The sequence below is a fragment of the Globicephala melas genome, chromosome 15 (genome assembly GCF_963455315.2).
Source record: "Globicephala melas chromosome 15, mGloMel1.2, whole genome shotgun sequence".
Lineage (NCBI taxonomy): Eukaryota > Metazoa > Chordata > Mammalia > Artiodactyla > Delphinidae > Globicephala > Globicephala melas.
Window position 1 is genome coordinate 21,634,594 of NC_083328.1, and position 24,360 is coordinate 21,658,953.

At 38.1% G+C, this 24,360-nt stretch overlaps 1 protein-coding gene across 1 annotated transcript in view; it reads right to left on the reverse strand.

Moving 5' to 3' along the window:
- Positions 1 to 24,360, reverse strand: part of UQCRC2 (ubiquinol-cytochrome c reductase core protein 2) — a 31,478-nt gene that overhangs the window by 5,873 nt on the left and 1,245 nt on the right. Inside the window, exons 2-11 of the mRNA XM_030871448.2 lie at positions 22,603 to 22,686; positions 22,356 to 22,505; positions 21,336 to 21,400; positions 19,921 to 19,977; positions 19,580 to 19,704; positions 17,519 to 17,616; positions 8,028 to 8,085; positions 3,498 to 3,593; positions 2,994 to 3,193; positions 132 to 212 (exon numbers count right to left, since the gene is read on the reverse strand). Coding sequence (XP_030727308.1) covers positions 132 to 212; positions 2,994 to 3,193; positions 3,498 to 3,593; positions 8,028 to 8,085; positions 17,519 to 17,616; positions 19,580 to 19,704; positions 19,921 to 19,977; positions 21,336 to 21,400; positions 22,356 to 22,505; positions 22,603 to 22,686 — 1,014 coding nt within the window. The remainder of the gene's footprint in view (positions 1 to 131; positions 213 to 2,993; positions 3,194 to 3,497; positions 3,594 to 8,027; positions 8,086 to 17,518; positions 17,617 to 19,579; positions 19,705 to 19,920; positions 19,978 to 21,335; positions 21,401 to 22,355; positions 22,506 to 22,602; positions 22,687 to 24,360) is intronic.

Below are 24,360 nucleotides of genomic sequence, written 5' to 3' on the forward strand. Positions count from 1 at the left end.
AGATAACACTTTAATGATAATACACTATACAGAACTCTGATAAATCATGGCATTCAAACATTCCATGTTCTTACTAAAAATATGTTAATGGGGGAAAAAATCTTGTGAGAATTGATGAGTTTGCAACTTACATCTCCAGCAGCTGCAGCCTGTGAGATAGTGTAAATCCCAAAGAGTCCAGAATCTGAGTAACTGGCATTAAAAGCGGAAACCTGAAAATATAATGAAACTTTACTGTATGTCATTCTACCAGGTAAAACAGGGCACAATTTCCCTAAGGCTGTCTAGACAAAAACGTATACTTTCACAGTATAAGCAAAGACATGGATTAATATTTCACTTAAATGGTTCTATTAAGGACTGAAGTGTTCTATATACAGGTTACCTCTTTCACAACTGTAATGTTTTAGCTTTTCTCATTTAACTCTTTCTAAAATGACGGCTCACTTTCCTTGATATTTTCTAACCTTTTGATGATTAAAAGTTAAGGCAAACATTAACTTGTGAACATTACTACTGTAGATTCAGTACAGCTGAGTGGTATAAATCATGGGCTTTGGCATTAGATAAACCTGCTTTCTTCCCTCTGCTGTTGGTGGTGACTTCCTTTTCACCAATTCGCTTTCTCCTATAGAGAAAGCGAATTTTTTCTCCTATAGACTAAAATTAAAGGGTTAGGAAAAAAATTTCTGCTTAGTATCTATTATTCAGATGTCCAAGGGAGCAAGAAGTTTAGCCTCTGGAAAACGGGTATTTCTGTCTGTAGTCTGAGTAGAGTGTTAAGTTCCTTAAGGTGGACATGACACCCTAGTAAAGTGCTTTTCAGTGTTTATGTGGACCGTTTACGTAAGGATCACTTGAGTTGTTATTAAAAATGTAGACTTTCAGGTTCCTACAACAGATCTACTCACTCGGATCACTAAAGATGCAGTCTGGGATTCCGAATTTTAAACTAGTGTTCCAGATGAAGTTTGAAAACCATTGGTTTGGCCCATACGAAGCATACAAAGATATGCACTTCAATCACCTGAAGTTTAATTACAATTCTGAGACTAACTAGTCATCCTCCAAATTTCTGGCCAAATTCTGAAGTAGGAATTTATATTAATTTTTTTTTTGGTGGATTTATCTTTTAAATTTATTTATTTATTTATTTATGGCTGCAATGGGTCTTCATTGCTGCACGCGGGTTTCCTCTAGTTGCAGAGAGCGGGGGCTGCTCTTCGTTGCGGTGCCTGGGCTTCTAATTGCGGTGGCTTCTCTTGTTGTGGAGCATGGGCTCTAGGTGCACGGGCTTCAGTAGTTGTGGTGTGCAGGCTCAGTAGTTGTGGTGCATGGGCCTAGTTGCTCCGCAGCATGTGGGATTTTCCCGGACCAGGGCTTGAACCCATGTCCCCTGCATTGGCAGGCGGATTGTTAACCACTGCGCCACCAGGGAATTCCCAGGAATTTCTATTATATTATGTCACTGGATTAGATTAAACTCCAACTACCCAAAGCATCATTAACATTCAATGGTGAAGAGTAAAGCATGAAGAAAAGAAAACAGAGTAGACCATGAACCAGGAGAAAGAAAATCTGGAGGATATCTAATTAAGGACTAGGACTAATTTAAGATAATGGTTTTTGGGAATTCCCTGGTGGTCCAGTGGGTAAGACTCTGAGCTGCAGGGAGCCTGGGTTCGATCCCTGGTCGGGAAACTAGATCCCATGTGCATGCCGCAACTAAGAAGCCCACACGCTGCAACTAAGAAGCCCGCATGCTGCAACTAAACATGCCGCAATGAAGATCCCACGTGCCACAACTAAGACCCAGTGCAGCCAAAATAAATAAACTTAAAAAAAAAAATAAGATAATGGTTTTCAAACTGTGCTCCAGGGAACTCTAAGGTTCTGTACAGAAGATTCCAAGGGTTTCACTGTCAAGTAAGCCTTCTAAACTTCTTTAAAAGCAAGAACTTTTGTGTTGGGCATTGCAATTGGGGAATGGCACTGATGAAAAAGGCTCCTCTGCTAAAAAAAAAAAAAAGTCTGACACTACCACTAAAGTATTAAACAGAGGAATAAAAAGAGAAGATGACTGATTTTAATTTTCACCATTAAGTGTCAAATGGCCAAAGACTCAGAGGCATAAACCTACCTGTGCCATGTACTATTGCTGAAATTATGAACGATACTTAATCCTACAATTTAGTACATTTGTTACTTTTTAAAGATATAATTGAAGGTCACATGGGGCATTACATTGGGCAAACTACCGTCACTCATCAAATATTCTGCCGGTTGACATTTTACATTCTCGATTTGAGTATCATTATTTTGAAAGCTTTAGCACTTTCCTCACTGTCATAAAAAGGTGTCTTCTAAGGCAACATAACTTTTGGTTATGGTTAAATGTCATTTTTTTCTTTTAACTTAATCACAAGCTGGAGGAGCAGGTCTGTAAGTAATTTCTTGCTGTTTATCTTGTACACTTGGTTGGAAAACATGAAGGGCAGTGAAATTCAGGAAGTAGCCACAAGAATAGAAGGGGACAGAAGAAATCAGAAAAAATGACTAATTAGAATCTAGGGGAATGTTTAATATCTAAAACTTTATTCTAAAGGGAACTGAAGTGTGAATTTCTGACTTTTTAAGCATTCAATTCTTCCTTTTATATTAGAATAACAGCAAGTTTTTGATAGACCCACTAAGGTACTAAAATTAAGCCTGGCTGTCTCTTCAATTTTACAAAGATTTTCTTTGTGTTCATCTTAATTTTGTTTTTTTTTTGGCCACACCACGTGGCATGTGGGATCTTAGTTCCCTGGCCAGGGATAGAACCCGTGCCACCTGCAGTGGAAGCGCGCTGAGTCTTAACCACTGGACCACCAGAGAAGTCCCTCATCTTAAATTTTAAAAGCAGATTAACATTAAGAGCAAGTTATCAGGACTACATCGTAAACACTGATCCTGTGAAAACAAAAGGAAAGATATCGACTGTTCAGACTCACATCAAATGGCTGGTGAATTCCCTTGGCAACAGCTTGGTATAGAGAGCTGGTGGCATTGCTGCCCCTCTTCACATGTGGTCCAGCACCGAGGACATGCTGGAGAACACTAAACGCATTTGCTTCTGCACTTCCTGCAGCAGCACTTTCTGCTACAAGAGCAGCATGGACGAGACTGTCTCCATTCTGTTCTCGAATTTCACCTGGGGCCAGGTAAGGCAAGAGCGAAGAAAGTGGCTTTTGGTTTTATTCTTCAGTATTCTTTACAACACAGTATTAACCCATTAAGATTAAGCTTTTCCCTAGCCTGGTGCTCTCCTTGCTATCCTGCCCTTCCCCCAACACATACACAAACATGTTTAATACATAACACTCAAGCAATCTAATTCTTTCTTTCCACATTGATACTATTTGGTAGTAAATAATCAGGCCTATTATACTCCAATATGCTACTGGGGGGAGAGGCGGCACCCTGGTAAATTAACCTTAATGGAACAAAACGCTTACCTCCACGGTACTTGGTCTTTGCACCAGATAAACCAAGCCCACCCCTCATGTTGAGAAACTGTTCAGCAACTTGCTTTAGAACAGGATGACTCACACCTATTTCAAAAGAAATAAAAACAAACTAGAACCAGAATTTCTAGAACACAATTGTAAAACACTATTTTAAAAATACATCATTATACAATTCAAATATTACAGAAATAAACAGTAAAGAAAATAACAGCCTCCCATAATGCCACTCTTCCAGACATATGCATTTACAGCTTTACTATATATTCATCTAGAACTTTTTCTATGCAAATATTATCCTTTTTATTTTTAAAATGGTGTCATTCTATTGATATTGTTTCTAACTTGTCTTTTGTAATTTACATCTAAGTGAATGGACTACACCAAACATTTAATGGTTATAAAGAATTTTATTATACGGATATACCATCATTTATTTAATCAATCTCTTCTTGAGGGACATTAGTATGCTTCTAATAGTTGGCTATTAAAACAATATGGCAATGTGCATCAAAAGACATTTTCAAAAGAGTGAAAAGATAATCCACAAAATGGGAAAAAATCTGGTAAGGATTAGTATCCAGAATATATAATGAACTCTTATAACTCAACAATTAAAAAAAACAAACAACCCAATTAAAAAATGGGCAAGGGACTTGAATAAGCATTTCTCCAAATAAGATATATAGATGGCCAAAGAGCACAAAAAAATATGTACAATGTTATCAATCACTACGGAAATGCATATCAAAACCACAATGAGACACTACTTCACATCCATTAGGATGGCCATAATCAAAGACAGATAATAAGTGTTGATAAGGATGTGGAGAAATTGGAACCCTTGTGCACTGCTGATGGAATGTAAAATGGTTCAACTGCTTTGGAAAACAGTCTGGCAGTTCTTCAAATGGATAAACGGAGAGATACCCTATCCTGGCAATTCTACTCCTAGGTATACACCCAAAACAATGAAAAAGATGTTTTGTTAAAAAACTTATATATGAATGTTTATATTCATAAAAGCCAAAACATTCAGGAACAACCCAAATGTCCAGCTAATGAATGAATAACAAAATGTGGTAATGAAATATATTTTTCAGCCAGAAAAGGGAATGGAACATTGGTACATGTTACAATATGGATGGACTTTGAAAACATTATGCTAAGTGACTAAGTGAAAGAAGCCAGTTACAAAGACTATTATTGTATAATTCCCTTTATATGAAATGACCAGAATAGTCAGCTCTATACAGACAGAAAGGAGATTAATGGTTGCCAGAGGCAAGGAGGAGGTGGAACGAGGAGTGACTGCTAATGAGTATGGGGTTTCTTTTGGGGATGGTGAAAATGTTCTGGAATTAGATAGTGGCAATAGTTGCACAACTCTGTGAGTATACTAAAAACCACAAACTGTACACTTTAAAAGGGTAAATTTTATGGCATGTGAATTATACCTCAATTAAGCTGTTATTTATAAAACAAATGAATAAAAACCCAAATTGCAAATAATATTCTCACGCGACTATTTTGTAAACTTGACCAAATGTTTTGGCAGGGTAAATTCTTAAAAGTAAATGCTGGGCCTAAGAGTATAAACAATTACAATTTTAATATATTAAAATAGACCTCCAGGGACTTCCCTGGTAGCACAGTGGTTAAGAATCCACCTGCTGGGCTTCCCTGGTGGCGCAGCAGTTGAGAGTCCGCCTGCCGATGCAGCGGATGTGGGTTCGTGTCCCGGTCCGGGAAGATCCCACATGCCGCGGAGTGGCTGGGACCATGAGCCATGGCCATTGAGCCTGCGTGTCCGGAGCCTGTGCTTGGCAATGGGAGAGGCCACAACAGTGAGAGGCCCGAGTACCGCAAAAACAAACAAACAAAAAGAATCCACCTGCTGATGCAGGAGACACGGGTTCAATCCCTGGTCCGGGAAGATCCCACATGACGCAGGGCAACAACTACTAAGCCCGTGCGCCACAAAAGAGCCTGTGCTGTAGAGGCCGTGAGCCACAACTACTGAGGCCACGTGCTTCAACTACTGAAGCCCGCACGCCTAGAGCCTGTGCTACGCAATGAGAGAAGCCACCGCAATGAGAAGCCCGCGCACCACAATGAAGAGTAGCTCCCACTCGCCACAACTAGAGAAAGCCCGTGTGCAGCAACAAAGACCCAATGCAGCCAAAAAAAAAAAAAAAAAAAAAAGTCCTCCAAAAATGTACCATTTTGGGGCTTCCCTGGTGGCGCAGTGGTTGCGAGTCCGCCTGCCGATGCAGGGGACACGGGTTCGTGCCCCGGTCTGGGAGGATCCCACATGCCGCGGAGCAGCTGGGCCCGTGAGACATGGCCACTGAGCCTGCGCGTCCGGAGCCTGTGCTCCGCAACGGGAGAGGCCACAACAGTGAGAGGCCCGCATACCGCAAAAAAAAAAAGTACCATTTTACACTCCCACCAATAATTTTTGAGAGTGCCTATTTCTCCATACCATGGTTAATACTGGGCAGTGTCAATCTTTTAATTTTTGTCAATTTCACAGATAAAAAAACTTTTAGTTATCTTTTACAATAATTGGCCACACACACACACACACACACTTTCCCCACGAATTGGTTCATGCCCTTTGTCTATTTTTCTACTAAATTGTACTTAAAACAAAGCAAAACAAAAACAAAAGCTCTTTGTAAAAGCTCTTTGCTTAGAGAAATCTGCCCTTTGTCATAGGTTTTGCAAATACTGTAATGAATTTGAAAGCCAGTGCTTTAAAAAGTTAAATGCTGGATTCTGCTTAAAAATAAAAAAGACTATTTTTGTTTTTTTAGAGTTGTGGAGGATTTATTTATATGCTATAAAACTGTGTTGGGGAAGTTGTATCTTTTTAAATTTTTATTGACATATAATTTATTTACAATGTTGTGTTAATTTCCGCTATAAAGTGACTCAGTTATACATATATATATTCTTTTTCATTATGGTTTATCACAGGATATTGAATATAGTTCTCTGTGCTATACAGTGGGACCTTGTTGTTTATCATTCTACATATAATAGTTTGCACCCACTAATCCCAAACTCCCAATCCTTCCCTCCCCCAGCCCCCTCCCCCTTGGCAACCACAAGTCTGTTCTCTGCGTGAGTCTGTTTCTATTTCATAGATAAGTTCATTTGTGTCATATTTTAGATTCTATGTATAAGTGATATATGGTATTTGTCTTTCTCTTTCTGACTTACTTCGCTTAGTATGATAATCTCTATGTCCATCCATGTTGCTGCAAATGGCATTATTGCATTCTTTTTAATGGCTGAGTAATATTCTATTGTATATATGTACCACACCTTCTTTATCCATTCATCTGTCAATGGACATTTAGGTTGTTTCCATGAAAGACTAGCTATTAAAATCCTATCACATACTGACTTTCTTTTTTTTTTTTTTCTTTTTCTTTTGCGGTACGCAGGCCTCTCACTGTTGTGGCCTCTCCCATTGCGGAGCACAGGCTCTGGACGCGCAGGTTCAGCGGCCATGGCTCACGGGCCCAGCTGCTCCGCGGCATGTGGGATCTTCCCGGACCGGGGCACGAACCTGCATCCCTTGTATCGGCAGGCGGACTCTCAACCACTGCGCCACCAGGGAAGCCCCACATACTGACTTTCTGACATAAACAGAGGATAAGTTCTGAAATTTTGTGTTCACATAATTATAGCTTAAAGAACTACTCTTTTTTTTAATGACTCACATTGAGACAGTGAAAAAATACTTTTATTCATAACTATAAGTGCAACATTTAACAGTAGCACACCTTAGAGTTTCTCTTTTTTCAATTAACCACTTTCTAGAATGCGACAGAACAACATAATGGAGAATTGTATAATCAGAATTTAAGAAAATACCCAAGTGAGTATATTATAAATTGAGGCTGGTTACCTATATAGTGACAGAATTACAATGTACTGGAAAGGTGTCCCATCCCCTGCCACACCAAATTATAAAGGAAAAGTCAGCAGCCTCAGTGAATTTTCTGACTATCTACCACTTTCTCTGGGAGCCAAGAACCATGGAACTGTAAATTATCTAAATATCGCTCTATATATAACTATAAAAGATGTATATATACACAGTTACGTATGATAGTACCTGATTTTTCAGAGTTTCAAGGATAATTCTACCTCCTCATTGAATAAGTCAGTCACATGTTTCACTATCTGCCAAGTCATACTTCTTTTTTTTAACTGAAGATTTACAATGTTGTGTTAGTTTCTGGTATACAGCAAAGTGATTCAGTTATAAATATTCTTTTCCATTATGGTTTATTACAGGATATTGAATATAGTTTCCTGTACAATAGGATCTTGTTGTTTATCCATTCTATATATAACAGTTTATATCTGCTATTCCCAAACTTCCAATCCAACCCTCCCCTGTCGCCCTCCCCGTTGGCAACCAAAAGTCTGTTTTCTATGTCTGTGACTTAAAAAACTACTCTTAAAAGAAGCAAACTGACATGCAGGCAATTCCCAACTTACCAAGTCCAATCAAAGCCATTCTTGCACTTGTAAAATGATTCTGTACATAGTCATGTAACTGAGGAAGTAAAAACATTTATTAGGTTATATTGGTATAAATATAAAAAGCTATAAAAACGTGAAACCGCAGTTCAGCAGAAGATAAATACTCAGGCTTAAAAGCTGCTATAATGAACTATAAAGGACTACTTAGTACTGAATGAAACTGAGCTTTCAAAAACCATTGCTTAAAAAGAACTAGAACTTAATGTGGTGATGGTTATGTAACTCAGTGAATATAATAAAAACCACTGAATTGTGCATTTTAAATGCGTGAACTGTATGGTATGTGAATTACATCTCAATGAAGCTGTTAACGGAAAAAATCAGAATTAAAAATTAGAGCACACATTGGCTTGAACTTGAAGATATGGGACTAAGTATGATTTTTATTATAATGTGATTTAAGTAGTACATCAGGTTTCTTTTGTCTTTATACAGGTAGTAATAAAGCACTGTTATTAACATTCTATAGTAGGGCTAATAGAGTTATATCACTATACCCCTATTGTGCATCTTTGAAGGTTTTTTTGCTCTGAGGTTACTGTCTATACCAGGGTTTCCAACCTGGATGATTACAGAATTATATGGGGAGCTTAAAAAACAAAAACAATGTCTCCCCACCCCATCCTATTCCTGTGCCCACTGTATAGACTGATATAGTAGATTCAATGTGAGATCTTGGAATCTTTATTTAAAACAAACCACCCACCCATCTAATCAACCACCAGGTGATCTGAGGATCAGCGAGATTTGACAATCACTGGTTTATACTATCACTTTAGACCTAATATTCAAAAGTAGGGTTAAAACATGCATTCTAAACAGGCACACTATTGCTCCCACGGGAGTGAAATTTAGGTCTTTGGGGTAAGAAAAAAACCTTATTCCTTTATATATAAACTACAAATATACATACAGTACATAAACAGATATACAGTATATCCATGGCATTAAGTAAGAAGTAAGTCAGAAAAAGAAAAACAAATACCGTATGCTAACACATATATACGGAATCTAAGAAAAAAAAAAAAGGTCATGAAGAACCTAGGGATAAGACGGGAATAAAGACACAGACCTACTAGAGAATGGACTTGAAGATATGGGGAGGGGGAAGGGTAAGCTGGGACAAATTGAGAGAGTGGCATGGACATATATACACTACCAAACGTAAAATAGATAGCTAGTGGGAAGCAGCCGTAGAGCACAGGGAGATAAGCTCGGTGCTTTGTGACCACCTAGAGGGGTGGGATAGGGAGGGTGGGAGGGAGGGAGACGAAAGAGGGGAGAGATATGGAAACATATGTATATGTATAACTGGTTCACTTTGTTATGAAGCAGAAACTAACACACAATTGTAAAGCAATTATACTCCAATAAAGATGTTAAAAAAAAAATTCATGAGGGGTGGGTATTGGTTGAAAAGGCTCCTTGGCTAATGTTGAGAACTGTGAAGCTAAGGTAATAAAACTAAACTTTTATTCAATTTATCAGAATTTGTGCCCTAAAATGAATGGTGTCTCCATCTATGGAGCCACCTTGGAAAGTCATATTCTTTTTTTTTAATGTTGATGTTTTTCTATTGAATGCTGCCTTTGCTCAAATTATTCTAGCAACCATTTCTTTAGAATTTTCTTTAGCCTAGGGATACATTTAAAAAATGCTAATAACTTTGAGATAACCATGGTTAACATCTTGGTATTTGTCTATGATGCAAACACCTTATTTTTTTAAAAATGGGACCCCTTGGTACATCCTATTCATAAATTACCTTTCATTTACTTGAAAATAAGCTATGAAAACTTCATTATCAATTAATATTTTTGAATGGTTGAATAGTATTCCATTCTACAGATATTTAATATATTATTTAACTAGTTCTCTAATGTTGGATATTTGATTTGTTTCTTCTAATTTTTCACAATTACAAACAATGCCACAATAGACAACCTTGTAGGTAAATGTTTTGTTATGTGCATCCTTTTAGCTACCTCAATAATATATCTTCAATAATATATCTTCACAAGAGTGAATTTGATTTCTGAAAAACTTCAAAAACTTACTAGAGGCCAGTCTTATGAAAAATGTTGGCTGTTCCAAGTTGGATGATATCAGTTATAATTTTGTTTAACAGTACCATACGAATGGTAGGCATTAAATTGATAACTGGATAGTTTTCTTAACCAGGAGATAAGTCAAAAGAGGAAAGGGATACAAAATTCAGTTTTCTGTAGTGGATAACCAGAAATGAGAATAAAAGCCTAATTTCTGAGTCATATATACTTTGAAAGTGTTGATGATTCCCAGTTTTTCTCTTAACGTCTCTTGGTAAAAAGTTTTTTTGGGGGTGGGTGAGGGGTAGGAGTGGAAATTAAGATTGTATACACATACCTACACTTGCAAATTTAATGCTCAATGTTTCACACTTTGGAAACAAAGTTCTATGATGTATACATGGCTGTGACATACGACAAATGTGCACTGCCAGCAAAGCGAGGCAGGTGTGCTGGAGAAGGTAAATGAGCTGGTGAGCAGGCTGATGACAGAATGGGAGGCAAGAAAGTGGGGTTCATTTCTACCTATGTATTCAGAGTGGTTAAAGGAAGACTTTTAGTCACAAGATTATGGTATTTAAACACTTACATACTGTTTAAAAGATAGATATACATAGACAAGGGTCTAGAAGAAAAATACACCTAGGTGCTAACAATGAGTGACTTTAGGTGTGTGAGATATCTTTTGTCCCCCTTTATTTTCTGAAATTTCTGTAAGGAACATGTCCATTTTGTAATAAAAACTTTTTTAGTTGAAAGATACACAAAAATTGTTCAGATGGAATTTTAGTTAAAAAGCAAGCTGCTGGATAGGAAATTCCCTGGCTGTCCAATGGTTAGAACTCTGCTCTTCCACTGCAGGGGGCACCAGTTCAGTCACTGGTAGGGGAACTAGGACCCCACAAGCTGCATGGCGTGGACAAAAAAAAAAAAAAAAAAAAGCAAGCTGATGGAAAAAAAGCAAGCTAGAAAATTTCTTAAATTAGAAGATACGGGCTTCCCTGGTGGTGCAGTGGTTGAGAGTCCGCCTGCCAATGCAGGGGACATGGGTTCGTGCCCCGGTCCCACATGCTGCGGAGCAGCTGGGCCCGTGAGCCATGGCTGCTGGGCCTGCGCTCCGCAACGGGAGGGGCCACAGCAGTGAGAGGCCCGCGTACCGGGAAAAAATGATGATACAAAAAACTAGCAAACGAAACTGAAGTGGTAGATGAACATTCAATTTAATGTGAAAATAAGCACATTTTAAAATGTAATGTGTTGGAGCCTGAACCAAGATGGCAGAGTAGAAGGACGTGCTCTCACTCCCTCTTGTGAGAACACCAGAATCACAACTAGCTGCTGGACAAGCATCAACAGGAAGACACTGGAACTCACCAAAAAATATACCCCACATCCAAAGACAAAGGAGAAGCCACAATGAGATGGTAGGAGGGGTGCAATCACAGCAAAATCTAATCCCACAACTGCTGGGTGGGTTACTCACAGACTGGAGAACACTTATATCACAGAAGTCCACCCACTGGAGTAAAGGTTCTGAGCCCCACGTCAGGCTTCCCAAACTAGAGGTCCGGCAACGGAAGGAGGAATTCCTAGAGAATCAGACTTTGAAACCTAGTGGGATTTGATTGCAGGACTTCAACAAGACTGGGGGAAACAGAGACTCCACTATTGGAGGGCATACACAAAGTAGTGTGTGCATTGGGACCCAGGGGAAGGAGCAGTGACACCAGGGGAGACTGAACCAGACCTGCATGCTAGTGTTGGAGGGTCTCCTGCAGAGGTGGGGTGTAGCTGTGGCTCACAGTGAGGACAAGGACACTGGCAGCAGAAGTTCTGGGAAGTACACCTTGGCGTGAGCCCTCTCAGAGTCTGCCACTAGCCCCACCAAAGAGCCCAGGTAGGCTCCAGTGTTGAGTTCCCTCAGGCCAAGCAACCAACAGGGAGGGAACCCAGCCCCACGCATCAGCAGTCAAGTGGATTAAAGTTTTACTGAGCTCTGCCCACCAGAGCAACAGTCAGCTCTACCCACCACCAGTTCCTCCCATCAGGAAACCTGCACAAGCCTCTTAGATAGCCTCATCCACCAGAGGGCAGACAGCAGAAGCAAGAAGAACTACAATCCTGCAACCTGTGGAACAAAAACCACATTCACAGAAAGACAAAATGAAAAGGCAGAGGGCTATGTACCAGATGAAGGAACAAGATAAAACCCAAGAAAAACAACTAAATGAAGTGCAGATAGGCAATCTTCCAGAAAAAGAATTCAGAATATGATAGTGAAGATGATCCAGGACCTCGGAAAAAGAATGGAGGCAAAGATCGAGAAGATATGAGAAATGTTTAACAAAGACCTAGAAGACTTAAAGAACAAACAGAGATGAACAATACAATAACTGAAAAGAAAAATACACTAGAAGGAAACAATAGCAGAATAACTGAGGCAGAAGAATGGATAAGTGGCCTGGAAGACAGAATGGTGGAATTCACTGCTGCGGAACAGAATAAAGAAAAAAGAATGAAAAGAAATGAAGACAGCCTAAGAGACCTCTGGGACAACATTAAACGCAACAACATTCGCATTATAGGGGTCCCAGAAGGAGAAGAGAGAGAGAAAGGACCAGAGAAAATATTTGCAGAGATTATAGTCAAAAACTTCCCTAACATGGGATAGGAAATAGCCACCCAAGTCCAGGAAGTGCAGAGAGTACCATACAGGATAAACCCAAGCAGAAACACGCCGAGACACATAGTAATCAAGTTGGCAAAAATTAAAGACAAATTATTGAAAGCAGCAAGGGAAAAATGACAAATAACATACAAGGGAACTCCCATAAGGTTAACAGCTGATTTCTCAGCAGAAACTCTACAAGCCAGAAGGGAGTGCCATGATATACTTAAAGTGATGAAAGGGAAGAACCTACAACCAAGATTACTATACCCGGCAAGGATCTCATTCAGATTTGATGAAGGAATCAAAAGCTTTACAGACAAGCAAAAACTAAGAGAATTCAGCACCACCAAACCAGCTCTACAACAAATGCTAAAGGAACTTCTCTAACTGGGAAACACAAGAGAAGAAAAGGACCTACAAAAACAAACCCAAAACATTTAAGAAAATGGTCATAGGAACATACATATTGATAATTACTTTAAATGTGAATGGATTAAATGCTCCAAGCAAAAGATACAGGCTTGCAGAATGGATACAAAAACAAGACCCATATATATGCTGTCTACAAGAGACCCACTTCAGACCTAGGGACACATACAGACTGAAAGTGAGGGGATAGAAAAAGATATTTCATGCAAATGGAAATCAAAAGAAAGCTGGAGTAGCAATACTCGTATCAGATAAAATAGACTTTAAAATAAAGAATGTTACAAGACACAAGGAAGGACACTACATAATGATAAAGGGATCAATCCAAGAAGAAGATAAAACAATTATAAATATATATGCACCCAACATAGGAGCACCTCAATACATAAGGCAACTGCTAACAGCTGTAAAAGGAAATCGACAGTGACACAATAATAGTGTAGGACTTTAACAACTCACTTAAACCAATGGACAGATCATCCAAAATGAAAATAAATAAGGAAACAGAAGCTTTAAATGACACAGTAGACCAGATAGATTTAATTGATATTTATAGAACATTCCAACAAAAAACAGCAGATTACACTTTCTTCTCAAGTGCACACGGAACACTCTCCAGGATAGATCACATCTTGGGTCACAAATCAAGCTTCAGTAAATTTAAGAAAATTGAAATCATATCAAGCATCTTTTCTGACCACAATGCTATGAGTTTAGAAATGAATTACAGGGGAAAAAAATGTAAAAAACAGAAACACATGGAGGTTAAACACTACGTTACTAAATAAACAAGAGATCAATGAAGAAATCAAAGAGGAAATCAAAAAATACCTAGAGACAAATGACAATGAAAACATGACAATCCAAAACCTATGGGATGCAGCAAAAGCAGTTCTAAGAGGGAAGTTTATAGCTATACAAGCCTATCTCAAGAAACAAGAAAAATCTCAAATAAACAATCTAACCTTACACCTAAAAGAACTAGAGAAAGAAGAACAAACAAAATCCAAAGTTAGCAGAAGGAAAGAAATCATAAAGACCAGAGCAGAAATAAATGAAATAGAAACAAAGAAAACAATAGCAAAGATCAATAAGATTAAAAGCTGGTTCTTTGAGAAGATAAACAAAATTGATAAACCATTAGCCAGACTCATCGAGAAAAAGAGGGCAAGGACTCAAATCAATAAAATTAGAAATGGAAAAAGGAGAAGTTACAACAGACACCACAGAAACACAAAGCATCCTAACAGACTACTACAACCAACTCTATGCCATTAAAATGGACAACCTGGAAGAAATGGGCAAATTCTTAGAAAGGTATAACCTTCCAACACTGAACTAGGAAGAAACAGAAAATATGAACAAACCAATCACAAGTAATGAAATTGAAACTGTGATTAAAAATCTTCCAACAAACAGAAGTCCAAGACCAGATGGCTTCACAGGTGAATTCTATCAAACATTTAGAGAAGAGCTAACACCCATCCTTCTCAAACTCTTCCAAAAAATTGCAGAGGAAGGAACACTCCCAAACTCATTCTATGAGGCCACCATCACCCTGATACCAAAACCAGGCAAAGACACTACAAAAAAAGAAAATTACAGACCAATATCACTGATGAATATAGATGCAAAAATCCTCAACAAAATACTAGCAAACAGAATCCAACAACACATTAAAAGGATCATACATCATGATCAAGTGGGATTTGTCCCAGGGATGCAAGGATTCTTCAATATACGCAAATCAATCAATGTGATACACCATGTTAACAAACTGAATAATAAAAACCACGTATCATCTCAATAGACGCAGTAAAAGCTTTTGACTAAATTCAACACCCAGTTATGATAAAAACTCTCCAGAAAGTGGGCATAGAGGGAACCTAACTCAACATAATAAAGGCCATATACGACAAACCCACAGCAAACATCATTCTCAATGGTGAAAAACTGAAAGCATTTCCTCTAAGATCGGGAACAAGACAAGGATGTCCACTCTCGCCACTATTATTCAACAGTTTTGGAAGTCCTAGCCATGGCAATCAGAGAAGAAAAAGAAACAAAAGGAATACAAATTGGTAAAGAAGAAGTACAACTGTCACTTTTTGTAGATGATATGATACTATACATAGAGAATCCTGAAGATGTCACCAAAAAACTGCAAGAGCTAATGAATGAATTTAGTAAAGTCGCAGGATACAAAATTAATGCACAGAAATCTCTTGCAGTCCTATACACTGATGATGAAAAATCTGAAAGAGAAATTAAGGAAACACTCCCATTCACCATTGCAACAAAAAGAATAAAATACCTAGGAATAAACCTACCTAAGGAGGTGAAAGACCTGTACTCAGAAAACTATAAGACAGTGATGAAAGAAATCAAAGATGACACAAACAGATGGAGAGATATACCATGTTCTTGGATTGGAAGAATCAACACTGTGAAAATGACAATACTACCCAAAGCAATCTACAGATTCAATGCAATCCCTATCAAATTACCAATGGCATTTTTTTTTTTTTTTTTTTTTTTTGCGGTACGCGGGTCTCTCACTGCTGTGGCCTCTCCTGTTGCAGAGCACAGGCTCCGGACACACAGGCTCAGTGTCCATGGCTCACGGGCCCAGCCGCTCCGCGGCATGTGGGATCTTCCTGAACCAGGGCACGAACCCGTGTCCCCTGCATCGGCAGGCGGACTCTCAACCACTGCACCACCAGGGAAGCCCACCAATGGCATTTTTTACAGCACTAGAACAAAAAATCTTAAATTTGAATGGAGACACAAAAGACCCTGAATAGCAAAAGGCAATCTTGAGGGAAAAAAACGGAGCTGGAGGAATCAGACTCCCTGACTTCAGACTATACTACAAAGCTACAGCAATCAAGACAATATGGTCCTGACAAAAAACAGAAATATAGATCAATGGAACAGGATAGAAAGCCCAGAGATAAACCCACACACCTATGGTCAACTAATCTATGACAAAGGAGGCAAGGATATATAATGGAGAAAAGACAGTCTCTTCAATAAGTGGTCCCGGGAAAACTGGACAGCTACATGTAAAAGAATGAAATTAGAACACTCCCTAACACCATACACAAAAAGAAACTCAAAATGTATTAGAGACCTAATGTAAGACCGGACACTAAAAAACTCTTAGGGGAAAACATACGCAGAACACTCTTTGACATAAATCACAGCAAGATTTTTTTTGATCCACCTCCTAGAGTAATGGAAATAAAAACAAAAATAAACAAATGGGACCGAATGAAACTTAAAAGCTCTTGCACAGCAAAGGAAACCATAAACAAGACGAAAAGACAACCGTCAGAATGGGAGAAAATATTTGCAAACGAATCAGTGGACAAAGGATTAATCTCCAAAATATACAAACAGCTCATGCAGCTCAATATTAAAAAAACAAACAACAACCCAATCCAAAAATGGGCAGAAGACCTAAATAGACATTTCTCCAAAGACATGTAGATGGCCAAGAAGCACATGAAAAGATGCTCAACATCACTAATTATTAGAGAAATGCAAATCAAAACTACAATGAGGTTATCACCTCACACCAGTTAGAATGGTCATCATCAGAAAATCTACAAACAACAAATGCTGGAGAGGGTGTGGAGAAAACGGAACCCTCTTGCACTGTTGGTGGGAATGTAAACTGATACAGCCACTATGGAGAACAGTATGAAGGTTCCTTAAAAAACTAAAAACAGAATTACCATATGATCCAGCAATCCCACTACTGGGCATATACCCAGATAAAACCACAATTCTAAAAGAAACATGCACCCCAATGTTCACTGCAGCACTATTTACAATAGCCAGGTCATGGAAGCAACCTAAATGCCCATCGACAGAAGAATGGACAAAGAAGTTGTGGTACATATATACAATGGAATATTACTCAGCCATAAAAAGGAACGAAATTGGGTCATTTGTTGAGATGCGGATGGATCTAGAGACCGTCATACAGAGTGCAGTAAGTCAGAAAGAGAAAAACAAATATCACATATTAATGCATATATGTGTAACCTAGAAAAATGGTACAGATGAACCGGTTTGCAGGGCAGAAATTGAGACACAGATGTAGAGAACAAACGTATGGACACCAAGGGGGGAAGCCACGGTGGGGGTGGTGGTGGTGGTGAGCTGAATTGGGCGATTGTGATTGACATGTATACACTGATGTGTATAAAACTGATGACTAATAAGAACCTGCTGTATAAAAAAATAAATAAAATTAAATTAAAAAAAAATGTAATGTGTTTTATCAGTACCTCATCTGGTGTCACTTTTCCAATCCTATAATCAGGACAATATAAGGAATTAGCCAAGGCATTTCGGTAAGCTGCAGCATGCAAATTTTCAATGACGTCTGTAAAATAAGTAAAGAAGCAGTTACAGAAGTGTGATTTAAATAAAGACAACACGACGTTTAGAGCCTAGAAAGCAACTAAACTACACAACTTTGGTCATCAAATTCAAGTATTAAGAGGACTGAAAATATAATTTCATTTAACCTCTAACAACTGTTAAAATTCTGCCACTCGAATGTGCTGAGAAAAATAAGAGTTTCTATGATAGCAGCTTCTAAATGTCAGAGTCCACCTAAACTCTTCTCTAACTTTAATCGACCTGGTATCATCTGGAAACCATATATGGATTTTAGATTCAGAAGTCTGAATCTAATTACAGTTCTGCCACTGATTTGCCATGTGACCTTGATTAAGTCATCTAATCTGAATTTTGCTTACTTCTAGGTTCCCTCTCGAGGTAACAAGGGAGTCGTCAGGGTAAGAGGAGATATGAAAATATCAGTGTTAGGTCATATTACTAGCTTACAGGGGTCAAATGCTACTGCCAAATTGTACACCTCCCTGGCACTGTTCCTACTTTCCTGGTTCAGTGCCTTTGCTTGAGGTATGTCTCTTTTATTTGCTTATTATTTGGGTGTTCCTCCACGCCAGGCACTGTGCTGGAAACACAGAGAGCAGTAAGACACATGTGTGCCCTCAAAATGTTGAGGGGGAAAAACTGTAAAATAAAGTATTACGGGTGTGATGTTAGTAGTATATCAAAAGTGCAGCGGGGGCACTAGGGAAGGGCAGTGGGAATTGGAAAGGAGTAATAAAAGTAAAATCTGGGATGAGTCTTACAGAATGAGTAGGTGTTTCCCAGGTGAATGATCTGGGAACAGCATTTGAGGCAGAGGACACAGACAAAAGCATAAAGTATGACAACAGTCTGATTCAAAGGGGAATTGCAGCTAGGAGAGCAAGAAACAAGGGAGGGAGGCAGGGGACAGATCATTAGAGTTACCATATATGCTAAGTTAAAGAGCTTGCCTTTAAAGGATTTTCACTGGATTTTCATGTCAGAAGGATCACTGTAATGGCAATGTAAAATGTACATTGCCATTGGTGGAAGATGTACACCTGGGGGCAGAGACACAAGCCAGGAGACTACAATAACTGTCCAGGCAGAAAGGATAAGGGCTGGAGCCTCACTGCTACCAGTGGGGAAGAAAGCTACTCTGGACACTGAAATCATCTTTTGTACAATTTTACCATTCTATCTATTTCTTTGGTAGAGGTGTGGAGTAACAAAGTTATCTCCGTGAAATAATATGAGCTAACAGGAACCAAGCACTCATTATATTCCAGACACTTGACAGGAGACCCTCTCTTGACAGGCCTGCATCTGAGAAGTCCATCCCATTCTAAGCCCCTGCAGCTGGTCACCTGCTTACACCTCAGTGGTCTACCTGCACACTTCCGCTCCTACCAGAAGCGCTATGACTTCTGAGAATCAGTGGTGCTTTTTTTTAAAGATTTGTTTTGCCAGATGTGCTTGTCAAGATTAGATAACTAAACGTTATATAAACACAAATATGAATATAAAAAAGTTTTTTTTAAAAAAAAATTAAGTTGATTACTTTGGAAAGACACAATAAAAGTGAGTTGGCTAAACAATAATAGCAGCAGCAACAATAAACTGCTGCCAGATTTAGTGTAAGCAAAACAACCACTGAAAAAACACCAGGGGTGGGGTGGGGTGGGCAGTAGGGTGGATGGGTGGGGAGATGGGGGGAGGGGGGCGACACAGGCAAAAGGCTAGGATTCTATAGTCAATTTACTTGCTATCAAAGATGAAAAATAACAATACAAATGTTTAGAAATGAACAATATGTTTTAAAAAGTGGACAAATTTTTGGAGAGGGTATTTTCAAACCCAAGGAGAAAAAGAATTTCGATAGCAATTTTATTCTTCTACAAATTGATCTTCTCAAAAACCCAGTATCTTAGAAACAACGGAATATAATCTAAAAGTGTACTTACGAGCCTGTGGATTCTGAAAAGCCACAGCTTTGTCAATCCTTAGCTGAGACTGAAGGGCAGCTACCTCCCAGCGATGAAATTCTGGTGCTGTGGTGACATTGAGCAGGAACTCCATTAGAATATCACTACAGAAGACATGAAGATAAGGGTTACCAGTCAAAAATTTGAAACCAACATCCATTCTACATAACTGTATTGCTCTCATTATTAAACTTTAGGCAGTTTGTGAATAATAATCTGAAACCAACGTCAGAGGTCATAATGCCACATTAAAAAAAAGACAACTGAGCAACTTAGTATTTCTTTAAAAGCAGATGTTCTAAACACACAAAGGTACTTACACATCATCCCGCAGGCATTCCACAGTATAAGCCATGTTTTCCCTTGTTGAAATCACACTGAGTCAAAAATAAATTACAGTGAATTATCTAAATCAGAAGAACAAGCTTTCCCTTATATCTTTGTTAAGTCAACCAATTCTTTTGGAAAAAATTATTTTGAAGTACATAAAGTATAAATAACAGTATAACAAAAATACACTCAACTAAATTTAAAAAATATTTTTAAAAATCTTAAGAAAACTGCAAATATTTCAACCTTAAAAAAAAAGAAGAAAATCCTGACATGTTACACATGGATAAACCTTGAAGACATTTTGCTAAGTGAAGTCAGTCAGTCATGAAAGGACAACAAACACTGTATGATTCCACTGATACGAGGTACCTAGAGTAGTCAAAATCATATAAAGAGAACACAGAATGGTGGTTGCCTGGGGCCAGGGGAAGAGGGGGATGGGGAGTTAGTGTTTAATAGCTACAGAGTTTCAGTTGGGGAAGATGAAAACATTCTGGACATGGGTGGTGGTGATGGTTGCTTAATGACACTTATTGCCATAGAACTTATACAACAGAAGATGGTAAATTTTACGTTAAGTATATTTTACCACTACTTAAAAAAAAAGGGCAACTTTAAAGTTGAAGGTCTCTTTGTACCATTCCCAGGCTAACCCTCACACTTTCTCCCACTCTAGAGACAAACATAATCATAGGCATTACATATTATTTTGTTAAAAACCTCATACCTTAAAAAAATCTTGAAACTTGTTTTTCCACAAAACATTTTGTTTTAAAGCCTGCTATGTTGAAACAGATTGAGTTCATTCTTAACTGCTGTGTAGTAGTCCCAGCATATTACTATATCATACTTCACTTATGCATGTCTTTAAAGATAGGCATTTAGATTGTTTCCAGTCTCAATAACGATAAAGAATCCCTTTGTGCATGTGGATTAAAAACTGTTAGGTTGTAGAATATGCTCATTTTCAACATTAATAGATAGTCCTTGATTCTTTCCTATGTAGATGTATCAATTTATTCTCCCACCAGCAGTATAAAATGGTATCACACTGTTGATTATAAGTAAATATCATTGTTTCTGGCTTCCTCTTCTGGGAACAGCCTGTTCCTCTCCTATGTCTGTCCATTTACTCTTTGGTTGTTTTTTCCTAATTTGTAGTTCTTTATTTTTCCAAATAATCCTCTCCATGTTACATATGTTGCAAATATCTATTCCTAGTTACTTAAATTTTTACTTTAAGGCATAAAGATATTTTACATTTTATGCAGTCAAATTCATCAGTCTTTTTCTTCTTGTGCCTTAAGAAATTGTTAACCACCTTGATAACAGAGAAAAGTTCCTTTACAATTGATTACCTTCTGGTGTTTTCACTATTTCCGATTACTTATTTTTAACAAACCTTAATTCTCCACCAACTGCTTCAATTCCACGGGTTATCTTGAAAGATGAAGCTCCTTTTGTAGTCTTAGAAATGAAAAAACAATTGTTTTTAGTAGTTTTTTAATGCTAAGCTTGCCAAACATCACTTTATGTCAAAATCTAAAGTCTAATTGTCATTAAATTCAAAAGGAACGCTAACCAAATAGTGAATCCTTTTTAGTTTAAGAATTATAAAACAAAGTTGACCAAAAAGCACAAGTATAGATTTTTATACAAAGTACATTTAGGCAAAAATTCCATTATCAAATAAAGCTTACTGGATTCATCCATTTATTCTGAAAGAGATTTGCGTATGAGAAAGAGTAATTTTCTTTCCGTTTCTGGCACTTCTTTTTTAAAATTAAAAATTTTGTTTTTTACTGATTTCTTATGCTCTAGCACTAACATTCGGATGGACACTAATTTAATGCTTCTCTATGGTAAATATCCTGTGGTTTTTCATGATGTATTAGGGGACTGTACTGGGTTGGAAGTGTCCCCCAAATTCATGTCCACCCAGAACCCGCAAATGTGACCTTATTTGGAAATAGCCTTTGCAGATATAAATATTTAAAATGAGGTCATGCTGGATTAGAGTGGGCCCTAAATCTAATATGACTGGAAAAATTCAATAAGAGGGATATTTGGACACAGAGACACAGAGGGGGCCATGTGAGAACAGGGGCAGATATTGGAATGATGCAGCTGCAAGTCAAGGAATGCCAAGGATTGCAAGCAACCACCAGAAGCTAGGAGAGACAAGGCAAGATTCTTCCTAGAGCCTTTAGAGGGAGCACGGCTCTACTGACACCTTGACTTTGACTTCTAGCCTCTAGAACTGTGAGAGGATAAATTCTTGTTGTTTAAGCCACCCTGTTTGCAGTCATTTGTTACGGCAGCTCCAGGAAACTAATATACGGATGTTGCTTTTAGTTTTTCTTTTCTGTAGGACCAAGGTGCCACAGATTTCTAAACATATTGAGGTAGTAAAGATGCTTACCAAACTGGATGCAAGACGAAGCAAATGAGAGGTTCCTAAATTGTTGGAGTCCTCATATCTGCTGCCTGCTTTAATGAACAAACCAATTCTTGATGCAGGAGCATAGTTTTCGAGAGAAGCAATCACTAAACCATTTGGTAATTTGGTAAACTGTATTTAAAATAAAATAGGGATGTGATTAATGTCTTTATATTACCAAGGACCGTAAGGCACGTATGTGTCCAGTGAGCAACTCAGTGGGACTAACCTCAAGGTCCTGAGGATGTGGAGGCACTCCTGCAGGGGCAGTTGTGGCTTTAGCTTTGGGAGCAACTTTGAGGGAATAAAATCTCTAAACACAAAAAAGACAGGTTACCACATTTCTCAAAAGAATAGTGCATTGTATCCAAGTGGGCCCAAGCAATAGAGGGTGTTCAGTGGTAAAAGAACTCCATGGGGGGATTTAGCTGATTAACTTTACTATGAAATTACTACCCACCAGTTTACCTATGCCACTCTTAAATCTCTAGTTATTTGTGACTTGTAGAGCCTGAAGGAATACTGAGTTGAACATGTTCATTTTGTACTATGTAAAGAATTACTGTATTTTCTTTTACCTTTTAACTACCTTATTAAAACTTCAAGTGGTCCTTTCTAGCTCTAATGCTTTGGAATTTTTTGAAAAAGTGTGGAATAGCCACATTCATACCCTTTTATAGATTTCAGCATTATTGTTTCCCTTATCTGCCCAAAGAGTCTCATCTTTTTAGTCTATTTTCCAATATGACTTCATTTCCTTAATCAGTTTAGTAATCTTTAAAAAAGACAAAGTATATCAAAGAAAACTTCCTCCAGCCCCCGATATTTCCCATAGTATCTTCACTCTCTTCTGTGCTACATTAAGACTACACAACCAAAGGTTTTATCTTCTTTGACTAATATACCCTGAGATTAACAATAGCTTCATCCATAGTAGATTCTCAGTATATATAATACGCAGCCACTGGAAAAGTAAAGGGGTCCTCTTAAATGTCAGATAATGGATCCAAAATGCATAACTTTATTCAGTTTTTTTTTGGCAAATGATATATAATGCCACATAATTCATTCTGATTATGTCTAAGGATCTTAAGGTTACTAGTGGAGATGTTGAGAGTTAATCCTTGGTACTCCCAGGATCAAATGAACATGCTGCTAGAGTTTCCCAAGGACCCCCCTCAGAGGCTGCAATGGCTCTACTCCGTGTTGTCCAGGACGGTTTTTTGTTGTGCATTCAGCATCAGTGCTATACTATCGATAAGCTGGTTCCTAGTTTTCATTTGCTGTTAGTGCTTTCAAATTATAAATTCCAATTAGCTTTGCTTTATCATCATCAATTTCATTTCCTGGGTGTAGTATAGTTAACCCTACTATTGATTCTAGCTTTTGATTTTCCAGAAAGTAAAAAAACTGCTGTGGGCACAGCAGTTCAAATAATCCATAGTTCTATTGCTAAGGTACATTTAGGTGCTCTCCTCTCAAATGTGCCTGAACAGTGATACTCTGTTGGTTAGGTACTTCCTATAATTTGTCCCATTCAAATCTGTTGCAAAATATTATCCTAGTAATTGTCCATACAACTACTATTTTGTTTCAATAACAAAAGATGTATAAATTTATTCTTATGTAAAATAAGTGTTACAAGTAGAAACAATTGCTTTCAAGCTTATTCCAATTTGTTTACATTGGTCCTCTTCAACTCTGTTATCTTTGAGCTCTTTTCTCTACTGGAAGGTGGGGATGAATGCAATGGAGGAAGAGCTTTTGGGGCCTTTTGCCAGTCTAACCGGGCTTCTCTCTAAGGGTTATTAATCACTGGTTAGTCTAGGTGTGCTAAGAAGGGTAAGAGAATTACAGTCTAAATTACAGCTATTTGTATAATTCATATTTTATCTATTTAAACATTAAGCACAGGGAAACTCCATTCCCTGGTCTTCTGCACCTCCTTCTAGAAGGTTACTAGGTTACTCAGTAACCCAGGTACTCT